Below are 14,726 nucleotides of genomic sequence, written 5' to 3'. Positions count from 1 at the left end.
CATACATTTAATAATGGTGTTTATATGTGTGTGGTTGGTGGGAGTAAGGGGATGGGGGGGAGTGTACAAGGATTTGATCTACGAGCACAAGTGTAACCAGCCCAATCAGCGGAGACTGGGTGGAGACAAGATAAAAAAAACAAACAGTAACTGGTTCAGAGGACGTTTGGGTGGAGCTGCTTAAAAGTATTCCATTCCCATGTTGCACAACAACAAAAACTCACATTTAAACTGGTAATGTGAGACTTGGTTTTGTTCTGAGTCTTCAGGAATTTTTTATTTTCTAGATTTTAGATGGTTTAATGAAGTAAATCTGGTTTGATTTCAAAGTCTTATATGGTATAGCAGCAGTCGGTATTATTGTGGTGTAAAGGAGTAAAGATAATAGAAGCAACCCAGTGACTACAGTACTGGGTCTGTAAATATCCTGAATTTGTTAATTTATGTATCGACTTATCTAGGATTCGATGCTGTTTTAATTAAAAGCCCATTGTTCCTTCAGTGGGCTGCTTTCAGTCATTATGCAAATGTACTGTTTATAAGACTGGAGAAACCTGCAGTCAGCTGAGACTGAAGAAGTCACCTGGATGAGTGACGAAACGTTTCTCCCACTGAAAACGCTGCGTCCAGATGAACAGAATCAACCATTGGGGATTTAACTATCTGGATGATTGAGCATGCATCAAAAGAAAACATCTGGGATGAAATGAGCAATTCTTGCACATCTGTAAATGCATCATCAATGGCTACTGAGATTACTTCCTTATCAGGGAAGGTGATTCTTATCTCAGCAAGTCAGTGTCAAGCATGCACATAGTGCAAAACGATGGCTCTGTACTAAAAACGCATGTAATAAAAGCTAAAGTGCAACTTTACTGCTTGACTGATGCATTTTAGCTTGTGGCCTCGATTGTTCACATCTGCTACCCGAGGAAAACTTTTGACTTATTTGAAACAAAAAATATGACCCCAAAATAATGAGGAGCTTTAATCTAATTCTAAGAAAGAATGGGAATCCGTTTTGATTTCAGAAGTTCGGTATATGACTGCTTTAGTTCCCAAAAGCTTAAAAACTGCTGGCAAGAGATTACAAAAAATAAAAAATCTAACTGTTAGGATTAACCTTAAAGTGATTAATACACTTTGTACTGTTTTCAAAGGGTTTATTTGCGAGTAGTTGCACTCTGTTGATCATCTAGTGCTAAGTCATGTATGCTATTGAAGGAATGTTGTTGGGTTACCTTTTACAGGGTGTGACAGACACACAAGTAGGAAGAGTCGTCCCTGTAAGTCGAGCTCATTTCCTTTTACACGACATCATGTCTCTTATAGTTTCGAGTGTCTTACCTTGTCTTGTGTGTCTTTTGTGTGTGTTTTTGGTCCCAGCGGAATCAGGTGAGTTTTTATTATGATATTTATTTCATCAGGCCTGTGATCTCATCGGTGTGTTTGTCTCTCTCCGCCATCACTACAGCATCTGTCTACCAGATCTTTGGTTCAACTCTTACCCTCTCTTCACTTTACCCTCGTTCATGTCTTACAGACAACTTGTGCCATAGCTATATGGATAAGTACGGTGTCTCACATGATGCTGAAAAATGTAGCAAGTACTGCTGTGGCACATGCGATCTAAGATACTGCTGCAAGGATAAGCCCAAGCAGCTAAATCAGGAATCCTGTTCTGGAAGTTCTGAAAGGTGTGGTCTTCTATTTAACCTTTTTTTCGTGATGCAAATGTGAGTAGAAATTAAAGCTTTTTTTCATGTTTTATTTGCAGTACACGCCAAATCGGTCTGATTGTAGGAATCGTCGTAGGGAGTTTAATTCTTCTGCTGTGTGTGGTTCTCATAATCTGCTGTTTGGCTCCTTGCTGCCTTTGCTACATGAAATGTCAAAAAAGGCCGACTCAAAGACAGATAAGTAAGTTGGTCACAGTTACAAGCAGTGACACTGTAATTAAGTCAGCATAGTATCCAGATGTTTCTTGTTTGAAATGAGTTTTACTTCTTATAGACATGTGCTGTCTGTTTTGTGAGATTTTATGTGCCAGACACCTTCTCAGTTGATAAGGTGGGATTTTTGGGAAGTTTTGGAAACAAGAAACAGTCTGATGCACGAACAATAAAACAGCAATCTGTCATTTTTAATGTTGGATTTTTTGAAAAGATTAGAAAAGATGGGAGTTTTCCCAGATGTCTTTAAACTCATTTTCAAGCTGAAGTAAATCTTTGACTTTTTCCAGTTGTGATAAATTCCAGCACACCTCAGCAGCCGCCCCACCCAGGCTACCGGGCTGTGCCTTCAGGCCCGCCCATGCCCACAGCTCCACCACCCTCCTACCAAGAAAGTAGTAAGTTGTTTCATTCTATTTTAAAACATAATAAATATGTCAACTGACAACTTTTCCCGTTTTTAAAGTTGGCAGCGAGCTTGGCTGATGACACCCAGGTGTTGATGAAGCTATGTATCTGTGTTTGTGCTGTGATTTAATATGCACTCAAGTTGCCTTGCTGGTACGAGTTTGAACCCCTTTTGCTGCCTTCAAAAAGGTGCTGCAAACATTCCTCAGAGATTTTGGTCCATATTCACATGACACCATCCCAATTTGAGAACAGTGAACTCACTATAATGTTGAAGGAACCAGTTTGAGATGATTTGAGCGCGTGATAGAGGATGTTTTCATGCTGGAAGGAGCCATCAGAAGATGGAATTGACATAGTCAGCAGTTACATGGGTTCCGACATTTAACTGATAATGCATTTATGCTTAGGTGCCCAAAGTGTACCAGGAAAAAATCCTGCACACTATTACACCACCATCAGCAGTCTGAACTGTACATAAGGCAGGATGGATCCAAGCTGTCATGTTGTTCACATGAAATTCTGACCTTAATATCACAGTAGAAATTGAAACTCATCAGACCAGACAACGATTTCCAAGCTTCTGTTGTTCAGTTTTGCAGAGTCTGTTTGAAATGTAGTCAACATTTCCTTTCCTTAGCCGAGACGAGTGGTGCGGTCTTCTGCTGCTGTCACTTATCTGCTTCAAGGTTCCAACATGCTGTGCATTCAGAGACGTTCTTGGTTGTAACAGCTGGTTATTTCAGCTATTGTTTCCTTCCTGTCAGCTCAAAGCACTCCGGTCATTCTCCTAAAGAACTGTTCCTCACTGGATATTTTCTCTTTTCCCACCATTCTCTGTAAACACTAGAGATGGTTCCAGCAGATCAGTAGTTTCTGAAATACGGCGTGCTGAAACGCGTTGAGTTGCTGCCATGTGATTGGCTGATTACAGATTTGCATTAGTCACCAGTTGAACAGGTGTACCTAATAAAGTGGTCAGTGATTTCTGACTAATTTTCATTTAAAAACAAGAGGGAGCTGATGGTCCATTTGATCTATTAGACAGCACGTTTCTTTGTTCTGTTACTTGGATCAATACACAGTTATAAAGAAAATTATTAAATTTGTTGACTCTTCATACCATTTACTATTAAAATGTTCATATGGCCTAATGAGTTAGAAAGAATAATTTGATCAATAACAATATAAACATAGAAAATCAGTTTCTTTTGTCTTTTCAGCCAATCCTACTCACCCAGTGCTGTTCACCGGGGCGCCGATGTACCCTCTTCAACCTGCAAGCCAGGCTACTGCACCGCCACCATATTCAGAGGACGCTCAGCCAGCACCGTACAACCCTTCTCATAATCCAAGGCCTTAAATGTATATACAGCTTACCAGACTGTTGCTACGCCACACTACAGCTTTTAAAGACCCAGGGATGAATGTATAAACAATGCTGTGTATGCCTATCCAACACAATATTGTAAACCATGTTAAGTATGATAAGGTAGATTCTTAGTTAAAATATGTTTTTTAGGTGAATTTGTTTTTTAGGTATTTGTAGTTGCTACAAATGGCAGCCATGCCTATTGTGTGTACTGACAGCTGCTTTCTGTTGTTCCTGTATGGCCTTCGCCTGGGTCCTTTGCTCGGAACTTACAGAGCTTCCATTACTTTTGACCTTCAGTAAATTTTGTGTGTGTGTGTGTGTCTGTGTGTGTTGTTCCAGTGCTGAGGTCATCAAATGTGTGATAATGTTATTTTCTGGATTAATATGCTGGATTGACACTAAGGTAATCACTTCTAAGTTGGGTGGAACCCCATGTTTAAATCTGTCCTTAGCCTTCATCCAAATAAATACACAAACAAAGATTGAACTAAGAACCAAAAGTATGTAATATAAAGATGTTTAGAAATGAATGTGTATACCTTTGTATGCTTTTGTATTTAGTTTTCTTAGAATAATACAGTGTTTTTGTATCTGGTCCCTAATTGAACCTCGGCTCGTAAAATCTGTGGATTACGTTGTGTTTACATGAGGAGAGCTCCCAATCAGCATTCACACAATTAAATAAGTGCTCCTAATTTCTGAACATGTTTGTGTTGTTGCTTTTTGAAATTTTGCATCAGTAATCTTAATTTCTTTAACTTTTTACATGACTCAATGATGAATTTCTTATTCTTTTTTTTTTAATCAAACAGATACCAAAACACACATATCGACTCAAATAAAAAGAGGAATCAAATGAAACCATTTCTACCTTAATCGTGGCCACAGTGTCTGTGTTTACGTAGACAACTGTCCCTCTGTAGTAATCACAAATCTCACATTCAACAACGTTGATGAGGATCAAGTTGTGGTATTTGTGATGAAACACCATTAACATGATTCATACTTAACAAAACAAAATCCTAGAACTATAACTACATGCTATTAAAAAGTGTATTAGTTAACACTTTATTTAAATAGCATTATTCCACTTTAATATATCCTTTATAAACAAGCCTAAGTAAATCATTAATAACACATTTCATGTGTATGAAAGCACAGCATTGGACGGTTTAACTTATTTGTTTATTTCAGGAGCCTGAACAGGAGCCTTTGTTGTCCTGTGTTGTGTTCACTGCAGATGGTGTTTGTATGACCACATCCCTGCCAGCTGGATATCTTTATTAGGCTGTATCTTGTCTTGAAACGCAGTGAACAGTACTGTTGAAAGAAACCAAAAATAAATTTAATAAAGTTTAATACAAAAATAAAATAAATGAAACAAAACAAAATACTACACAAGTCATAAGTGCAACCTGCCAGCAGAGGTCGCCCCTGCCCAATTTATAGTTTGTATGTACCGGTAAAATAATAAAAGTATTGCAGCATGCCACACACAGCTGATTTCAAATGTGCAGTGCTGCGTAAGAGCCAACCCTAATTTTTTATATTTTGCCAGGAACATGGGAAATAAGTTGGTTTTTTTTTATATTGATGGGGAGAACCTCTTTAAGACACTCTTCCACAGTTTCTACAATGGATATAAGATAAGACGACTAGAAGACAATAAGATATATAATACAATACAATATATACAACAGTAGCTGAGGTTCTATGTACATGCATACCCAGAATGTGTTATAGATAGATGGTTGTACAAATATGCAAGAAATAAAGTTTTAGAGTCTAACTGCGCTCCTTCCTACAGCGAGGGTGTTTCAGTCTCTGACTAAAGGAGCGGCTCAGCACACTCAGACTCATGGAGGGTGATGTGGGTTGTGCATGATGGAATTCAGCTATACTAACATCCTCCCCTCGCCCACCCCTCCACAGACTCCAGAAGACATCCCAGCACGGAGCTAGACCTCTGCATCAGTTTGTCAATCCTGCTCCTGTCCTCGTCCGTGCATCTGCTCCCCCAACAGGTCACTGCATAGAAAAAGGCGGCTGCTACCACAGTGTCATAGAATGTCCTTGACAGAGTCAGGCAGACTCTGAAGGACCTCCGATATTGTCTGGCTTTTATCCTGTTTTCTCTCTGGATGATCCCACACCCACATAGCAAGCAGGTCTGGCCCGGATCTGGTATCAAGCCGTATGTCATCCAGATGTGGGCCAGGCCTGGCATAGATGGCACTGTCTATGTGATGACATGCCATAGCTGGCCCGATTGTGGTTTGGTTTATGTGGCCCAGGCTCATAGAAAACAAGTCTAGATCTGGCATCAAGCTGGCACTTCTGACTGACTGGTGTCATGGCAGGGTGTATGTCAACCAGATGTGGGCCAAGTCTGGCAATGATGGCACTGTTTATGTTCCTATTTTCCTATTTTAGTTAGAAGACCCAAATGCCATGTTGCAATACTACACTGCTATGGTAGCCAACGTTTCAAATGCAGGTTTGACAGGTTTGTGAGTGTACACTTTATCCAAAACCTAGTGACGGTTTACTCATCTTTGCCAGTGGGTGGCTGTAGCTCAGGTCATCTGCTGATCGGAAGGTTGGTGGGTCGATCCCTGGCTGCATGTCAAGAGTATGAACGTGTATAAATGTAGTTAGGAGGCACTCAGTTTAGTGAATGTGGGATGTTGTAATAGAGCACTTTCAGTAATCCTAGAGAGTAGACGAGCGCTATAAAAGAATCAGTCCAGTCACTGTCTGAGCAGAGTGTTGTCATGTTACTTTTGCACTATTATGTTATTACATGCAGCACATGTTGTTATTACATGGCTTGATTAAGGCACACATTAGGCTGACATCTGGGGCCAGAGCTGAAACTGTTCTGGGCCAGCACAGGACTACCAGTGTGTCTGCAACTGGCCTTGTGCTGGCCCATGTGTGGGCCACATCTGGCAAAACAGATCTGGGCCACCAAAGGGCCGTCATTCTTTGCGGTATGTGGGCCAGATCCAGGCCATACCAATTTTGCTATGTGGGCGGTGCTTTAAAATTGTTGAGGTCCAGCATTTGTGTTTTGTGCTCTCTTCCCTCTTTTCTCTTTACAAAAACATCACAGAGAGGCTGACTCTTTCAGGAGTAAAGACGAGGAGGGATCCAATATGTGACAGACCAATGTGCGATGGAACACTTCTACAAACTGCTGCTACTAAACACATTTGATTACATTTGGTTTGATCTGACATACAAGTCAAAATTCAACAATCCAATACCATCACTTTCTACGGGCTTAAATGCAATTTAAATGACTGAAGTGGCCTCAGCACATCGTGGCCAAACCGTCTCTTGGACTACAGGAACACATAGCATTAACTATTAACTGTGAATGACACTTGGAGGTTTTGGAACTACACATGGTGACTCTGAGATTACTTCCTTTTGGGGAAGGACTTTCTTATTTCAGTAAGATGACGCCAAACCTCTGCACAGACTGCAGCAGGATGGCTCTGTAATGAAAACATGTAGGTGCTAGACTAACCTGAGTAGATGTTTCTGGTACAATTTCACTTACTTCCAATGTAGATGGAGTCTTAAAATCTGAGAAGGACAAAGCTCCAGCAACAATTACAGCACCCTAATGTTTTAAGAAATGTTGAGTATCGAGGTATTTTTGGAGGTTATGTATCAGAATTTCAAGAGCGGGACTACGCCTCCAAACACGCTCCTTCTGGTTCTCATCTATATACAGTAGGTTCCCCAGTTCTGCAAGCTGTTCATTCTCGTTTACGTACCCCTCCCTCCCCTTTTCAATTCTTTAACTTCTTCACTTCTATTTAGTACATGGGGATCTGCCAGGCCCGGGAGTCCTTGCCAGTCTCCTTCAAGGCCTTCCCCAAACCGCAGCTCAATTCATGTCCAAGCCATTCACCTTTACCTACTAGAACGCTGTCAAACCTAAAATGAGGACGTAGGCCGAGCTAGTGAAATGTGAAGTAAGGAATGTTGTTGGGTTACTCATGTACAGGTAGGACAGACACAGAGCCCCATAACCAGCCAGCACTCCACAGTCAGGTTCATTTCCCGCTTACACTGCATCACATCAGCTATGCCTTCGAGTATCTTGTCCAGTCTTGTGTGTGTTTTGTGTGTGGTTGTGGTCCCGGCTGTATGGGGTGAGTTTTATTTTTAATATTTAAAATAACAAAGTGAAAATAAAATATCAAGCTAAGTCATCTTAATTCTCTATTAGTGTCTTTGTACAATATCTGTCTGCAGGATCTGTAATGCACTGCAGCTTTAATCTCTCATTCTCACTTTGCTTCAACATGTGTGTCTTACAGCTGATCACTGCCACAGTTACTGGGACACGAACGGTGTCTTCCATGATACTCAGGAATGTGAAAAGTACTGCTGTGGGGACTGCAGGACAAAATACTGCTGCAGTGACATAAAGTACAGCTTTACTGAGAAAAAACAGGAACTCTGTTTCAGAAGGTGTGCTCTTCATTTTAGCCTTTTTTCCCCTTCAATGCGCCAGAAATGAGCACAAACTACAGCTTTTTTTTGTATTTGCAGGTCTGCTCGAGTGAAAAGAAGCTATCATGTGGAGTATGTGGGAATAGGAGTTCCTGTTCCCATTCTCGTATGCACGGGTCTCATAATCTGCTGTGTGACTCGTTGCTGCTCCTGCTGCAGGACATCCAAAAAGAAAAATCCCAGACAAGAAATAATCAGTAAGTTTGCTACAGCTGCAAGCAGCCACACTGGCATATTATCCAGAAGCATCTTGTATGAAATTATGTTTAATTCTTACAATGGAAAATGGCTGTTTGATGAGCTTTATGTGTTAGAGCTCTTTCCAATTGGGATGGTGGCTTACAGGAATTCTTGAAAGCAAGAAATAATCTGATACACAAACACTCACGAAACTGCAAAACTGTCAGTTTTACAGTTTGTGCAGGGTACATAGTAAGACACAAACACATTTTTTTTATCCCCATTGTCTTTAAACTTTTGATTTAAAAGTTCAGTTGTAATGACGGGAACATCAAAATTTGCTTTCATTTTCAAACTACATGAAATCTTTCGCTTTCTCTAGTGTTAACCACTGTAGTTAACACGGTCTATCAGCCTGTACCAGCAGCCACACCCATGCTCACAACTCCACCACCCTCCTACCAGGAAAGTGGTAAGTTTTTTCATTACATTTTAAAACACAATAACTACGTCAGCTCAAACGTTTTGGAGTCTCATTGAGAGAATTTGTTAGCAAGCATGGCTGATGTCACCCAGGTTTTGAGGCTAGTCATCAAATGAAGCTAATAATCTGTTTTTGCTGTGATTTTAACACATATTTGATGGCATCTGATTTCCATTATTGATACAGTCACACCAAGGGAAACCAAAATGATTACAATCATGTACAAAGAACTGGTGCTTTTATTGCCTTTGATCGGATTGCTTCCATGACGGGGACCACGTCTTAAAAGCAACTTTGGTTTGTGAAGGCAACAATAAAAGGGCAATAAGAAGTGAAGTCTGTCAGCTAGCTGTCGGTAAAAGGGGGTCAAATTGCCAATAACATGTAATCTGATAATGTGGTGATTAACTGTGATAAATCTGTGAAAATCACAAATCTATATATAATCAACTCTGTATACACAGAGCTTCACACTAAAGTGACTGCAGGCAGTGCAAATCAGATTGTTTGAGAATGAATGAATTTTACTCCAGTGAGACTAAACTGTAACACAGGAGTGGTTTTTCTTACCATTATGTCAACGTAACGATGCTTTTAAAAAGACAAGTCAGAGGGTAATACACTTTTATTTGATCAAGACTGGTAGAAAGCTCAAACAAGAAACTAAAGGCCTTTGTCATGGACCTACACCAAAATCCAGTAGGCGTGAGGACTTTTGGAGAACCAGTCCCATTTTTTTTTATTATGTAGCATATTTCAGACTTCAAAAGTATATTCAGTAAATTTGTTTACTTCCTTTGTTCTTTACTATTAAAGGCATACTTAGTAAATACAAACAATATATTGCTTATTTGTCTTTTCAGTTCCATTCACACAATCGCAGCCAATGCACTCCTTTCAACGGGTCAGCCAGCCTTCTGCAGCAGCATTACATTCAGATGAGCTGGAGGAGCTTGAACCTTGTCATGGGCCACAATCTGTAAAAAAGGCTAAGATCCAAAAGAACTCATCTATATACGTCTAAAAAGGGACTTCATGTTACACGATACACGATAACACAGAGTTCAGAAATATTTACGCGTGACTGTGCTAATGCTAAGAGGGCAGAGTTCGTAAGAGAGTATAATACCTCACCATGAGCAGATAATCATTGTGAACAAAGTTAACAGCTGCTTACAAAGTCATGTCCTCTTTGGATGTATTGCTATTTATCCGGGGAAGCAATGTTGAAGTGGTGACTGGTAGATGTGCAGTCTCAGCTCTTTTGATGAGTTTTATTTAGTTTTGTTTTAGTTTAAATGGGTTTGTATGATTTATTGTGAAAGATATAATAAAAAAACAACTTCTGTATATTATATTGTGATGTGTTGTGATTGAGCTACATGTTTTTCTCTGTCCAGATGCTTAAATAAATATTCCATTTACAATGTAAATTATGGGCACTGATTTTTGTGTTGTTCATTTAGCAGTAAATGAAGAAAATATAACATTTACATTTTTTTAACGGGTCCATAAAACTGCACCTGACTAATGGGACTAATTGGTTTGGTGAAATAACGAGAGGACGGTTGGCAGTCTGGGGCAGCTTCAGGCGACCCGTCTATCTGCAGAGAGCATCTGCTGTCACACGGGTGCGGTGTCAATAATATGTAGTACAACTAGTCTGTGGGTTACTTTTTCTTGTGTTGTTGTTGAACCGTCAACTGTGGAGAAGAGCTGAAGTGAAACCAAAAGTTGAAACTAATGAGAAATATTCAGACTCTTTACTTTTCATGCAGTATTTTTTTATTTCTCCTATAAATGGTGAATTCTGCTGTTGCTCGTTTTTCTGCTCTGATCTGTCAACACATCAGCATTCGACTGATTCACAGCATCATCCATGTCGAGCAATGTACAGCTGAGATTTTACATGGGATGATGTTTGCGGTGAGCGAGTCGACCTCTCTCTGTACAGACGCAACTGTGGTAACATAAATTAAACACCGGCAAGTTGATTAAAAGCTCGCCGTGACCACTTAGCCTGATTGGGTAAGTGAATCCAGATAAGGGAATTCTGGGAATGAACTTTGCACTGGTGTCATTTCTGTATTAGCTCTGTCTGGGACCTTTGCTCTGATACTTTTTCACATTCAGTAGATTTTTTGTTGTTCGTTATTCTAGAGCCGAGCCAAACATTTATGTCTCAATTTTACATCTGGTGTAAATTGGATTTTTCTCGCTGGTGCTTTTACTGCCGTGACTGTTAGTGAACTGTGGCTCAAACAACATTTTTCTGTGGCTCAAACAGAAGCAGTAATATATATTATGTGTAATAATAATAATAATAATAATAATAATAATATAACCTATTATAATAATATAACCTCCTGGACGAGAGTCTATTCAACACTAAAGATGTGATTAAAAATCAAGCTTGTACAAAAGCATACAAATTCAATTCATTTCTGAAGAGTTTTATTTAGTATTATTATCGTCTCTGCTTGTCTTTGTGTAAAAATCACCTTTACAAAACCACTGTAAAAAGCACAAAACATATATAACCCTTTTAATGAGCCAGGTACACCCGTTCAACAGCTGTTGACAACCTGATGATGTGACAAAACTCACATCATGCAAAACTGGTTTCTTAAATATGAATGGTCTCCACAGCCACCAGGTCTAAATCCAACAGAGCACCTTTGGGAAGTGGTGGAAGATTTACATCATGGATGAACACAAATCTGCAGCAACTCAACTCTGTGATTCTGTCATGTCAATACGGACCTGAGTCTCCAGTGCTTTTTAAATCTATGCCATGAAGAGTTCTTAAGGCAAAAGCTAGTCCAGCACCGTACTAGCCAGAAGTATATAATGATGGTAAAACTCAGATATACTGCACGTATATAACGAATCTAAGGCAAATCGTGGTCTTCAGTTCTATTCAATTCAATCTATGCAACTTCTTCCATTCCCTTCAATAAAACATTAATAAAATATTGTTGCAATCCAGCTGTTTTTATCACTGCAGCACACACACACACACACACACACACACACACACACACACACACACACACACACACACACACACACACACATATATATATATAAGAAAAAAATAAGGCTTAATAAAACATCTTACTTGAATGAATGAAGTTTAGTTTTTACATCCATAAACGTGTGATTACATGTTTTCACCAGTACGAGAAAAGCCTTCCCAAAGTGCACTCAGACAGATATAGCCAGAATGGGCATGCTTGGTTTTAATCCCATAATAACCAGCACCAGCTCCCTCTTATAGCATCTTACACTGTCCATAAATCAATACAGTAATAGTGCTGACTGCAGCAATCTCAGCCATTGAAGCAATGTGGGACTAAAACGGGAGAAATGACCCTGACTGTGTGCACTGCTGCTGCAGTCTACTGTCTAAAATAAGCTCTCTCCTTGGAGCGTGGCTCAGACTGCTAATGAGCACTTATGTGGGAATGCCAGTGTCGTGGATAGTGTGGCAGATAATCTTTACAGCCAGCCAGCTTCACTGATTTCTTTCTTCTCATCTCTTTCTTCTTCTTTTTTCCACTTTCTTCTATCTCAGCCTCTGAGTATGCTTTGTTCTGTCAAAAGGCATTCTTGTCTGGCCTCCCGCCCGAGCTGCCTTTAAGATATTTCAGCATTTTCTCCACATCCCACACCCACATTTTTCCTTCTCTTCTAAGTTCTTCTGGTATTTTTATCTCAAAATGAAGCAGCTCATCTCTCACATAATAGACAGAAGGAACACTGCTTCATTGAATATAAAACCACCTTTTTGATCTGGTGTTAGATAATATCTGGGACTCTGCAGTGAACCAGTGAGCTGTGTGTGGGAGCTCCGGCTGACAAAAGCACAAACTCCCCAGTGCCGGCTCTCGCTGTGGCCAAAGTGCTTCAAACAGACACCGAACTTTTCCAAATGGAAACACAAACTGCGGGCAGTTTACAACTTTACCCTTACAGTATTTGATCCTTTTGACTAAATACACAAAAAATATATACTTTACTATTTAATTCAAATATATAAATAAATAAAATAAAATGTTGTCATGCTAAAAAAAATGAAGGTGGTCTATGGTGAGCAGAGTCGAAGTTATACCTGGTAAACATGAGCATGTTAGCATGCTGCTGCTAGCAACAACAGAGCATATTCAGTGTGTGGTATCGATAACTGTTCATCCAGGATTAGATTAAATCAAAAGCAGTTACTATGTGTAACCCTCAAGTTATAATGACCAAGTAGTAGCTGTTATACAGGAATACTTGTTGTATTTATCTTTGTCGTACCAACATGGTTTCTTTAATCTATCATGCAAAAGGCATGTTTATGTCTTATTCTCTGATTTAGAGGGGATGTATTGACTGAAACAGCACTTGCCTCTGAAAGCCTCTGTCTGTTCATCCCTGTAAAGATCAGAAGAGGGACGAATATTTTAAGTAACTGGGCTACAAACATTCTCCAGATATCTCTGAAACAGCAAATTCATCCTTGGCCTGCACGTCTCCTCAGGCTGATTGAGGACATCTCTGATGCTGTTAGCCGTGATTCACTGTGAAATATTTTCAAAGGGGAATATTAAAAGTCTATTTAAAAAATACTGACCTCACACAATTGTGCTTCCATTAGTCTTGCCACAGAAATGGGTTTTAAAGTTCCTTTAAAAAATAAATTAAAGCATCTGTGAAAAGTTGTTGAAGATGTTTAAAAATGTCTAGAAAAACTCAGGTATAAACATCTTTTTAGGGCAATAACTCACTTGAATGTTAAATGCGCTCATATATGGGATCATTTTTAAATCCCTCATAAGGGCAGCAGGGGGCAGAGAAAGTTTAACAGCAGGTTCATGAAGCTGGTTCATGATGCCAGCAGGTCACATGAGAAGAACTGAGCCTCATCCTGCTGGAAGCTGGTGTATGTAGACACTGATAACACTACCACAGATGCTAATCCTAAGCTTGTTTTAAAGTTGAAGTCACACTGACCAACTAGTTTAATCAGCAGGATGATATTTGATCAAAATGAGCTAAAACTCTTAATTATAAAAAGGAGCTGTTTTATAATTACTTTATTCTGGATTTAAGCTTTAAAACTGAAAGAGTTCTTCTTTTCTTCCTTTTAGTGTATTTGATTGCAGCTCAATCACTGATCCTTGTAAAAAGTTACACTCTTCTGTACACTGTATGTGTTAACTTGAATATATCCAAAATGTATATTAATTATGTTGATATTTAGCTTTCTGTCCACATAAAAAATATATATTGCGTCAAAAATGGCAACTTTGAAAATCCTGCTCAACCCACATTAATGCGTCGTCGCCTTTCACAATCAAATCTGAACGAACCCATCCCGACAGACACCCCCCCCCCCCCCTCCCCACGGGGAAACAGGTCCTAAAAACGTGTAAACTCATTCCAAGAATGCCACCTGTTTGTGTGATTAATGTGCAACTGTTTGCGTGACGTTTATTGTGTGGACAGTTGAGGTGACACGCTGACAGCTGCGCGCAGATTTGACCTCAGAGAAACAGAAATTTGTGTGGGTGTAGTCCCACTTTGTTAGAGGGAGTATCTGCTGCTGATTATGTCGCAGTTGGCACTGCTTAGTCACAGTGCATACATTATTCCACTCTGTCTTTTCAGGAGAGCTAAAGGCCTGAAATAAAGTTTCCTGGGTCACTGTGCACATTTCTGCCCCTTTTGTCCTCCAGATACGTTCCAGAGATGTCGGGGCTTTAAAGCTAAAAGAACATTGAGTTTCTTGTATGCATTACTCCGATGT

General features: G+C 39.7%; 2 protein-coding genes across 3 annotated transcripts; both read left to right on the top strand.

The window, feature by feature from the left end:
• Nucleotides 1-1,236: 1,236 nt before the first annotated feature.
• Nucleotides 1,237-4,438, top strand: LOC120719653 (protein shisa-5-like). The gene is made up of 5 exons (XM_040009053.1): nt 1,237-1,286; nt 1,544-1,697; nt 1,778-1,920; nt 2,243-2,350; nt 3,584-4,438. The coding sequence occupies exons 2-5, from the start codon at nt 1,564-1,566 to the stop codon at nt 3,721-3,723; spliced, it is 525 nt and encodes a 174-aa protein (XP_039864987.1). The 5' UTR covers nt 1,237-1,286; nt 1,544-1,563; the 3' UTR covers nt 3,724-4,438.
• A 3,332-nt stretch (nt 4,439-7,770) lies between these two features.
• Nucleotides 7,771-10,282, top strand: LOC120719646 (protein shisa-4-like). 2 transcript variants are annotated; one of them, XM_040009030.1, is made up of 5 exons: nt 7,772-7,904; nt 8,073-8,226; nt 8,308-8,465; nt 8,831-8,920; nt 9,796-10,282. In XM_040009030.1, exons 1-5 carry the CDS (start codon nt 7,838-7,840, stop codon nt 9,954-9,956), a joined length of 630 nt encoding a protein of 209 aa, XP_039864964.1. In that variant the 5' UTR covers nt 7,772-7,837; the 3' UTR covers nt 9,957-10,282. The 2 variants fall into 2 exon arrangements, with proteins under 2 accessions (XP_039864974.1, XP_039864964.1); XM_040009040.1 differs by lacking the exon at nt 8,831-8,920 and having other exon boundaries at nt 7,771-7,904.
• Nucleotides 10,283-14,726: the final 4,444 nt, after the last annotated feature.

This window comes from Simochromis diagramma, unplaced genomic scaffold, assembly GCF_900408965.1.
Source record: "Simochromis diagramma unplaced genomic scaffold, fSimDia1.1 OVJJ01000320.1, whole genome shotgun sequence".
Classification (NCBI taxonomy): Eukaryota; Metazoa; Chordata; class Actinopteri; order Cichliformes; family Cichlidae; genus Simochromis; species Simochromis diagramma.
Note: the sequence above shows the minus strand (reverse complement) of the source record. Positions and strands in the feature narration are given on the sequence as shown.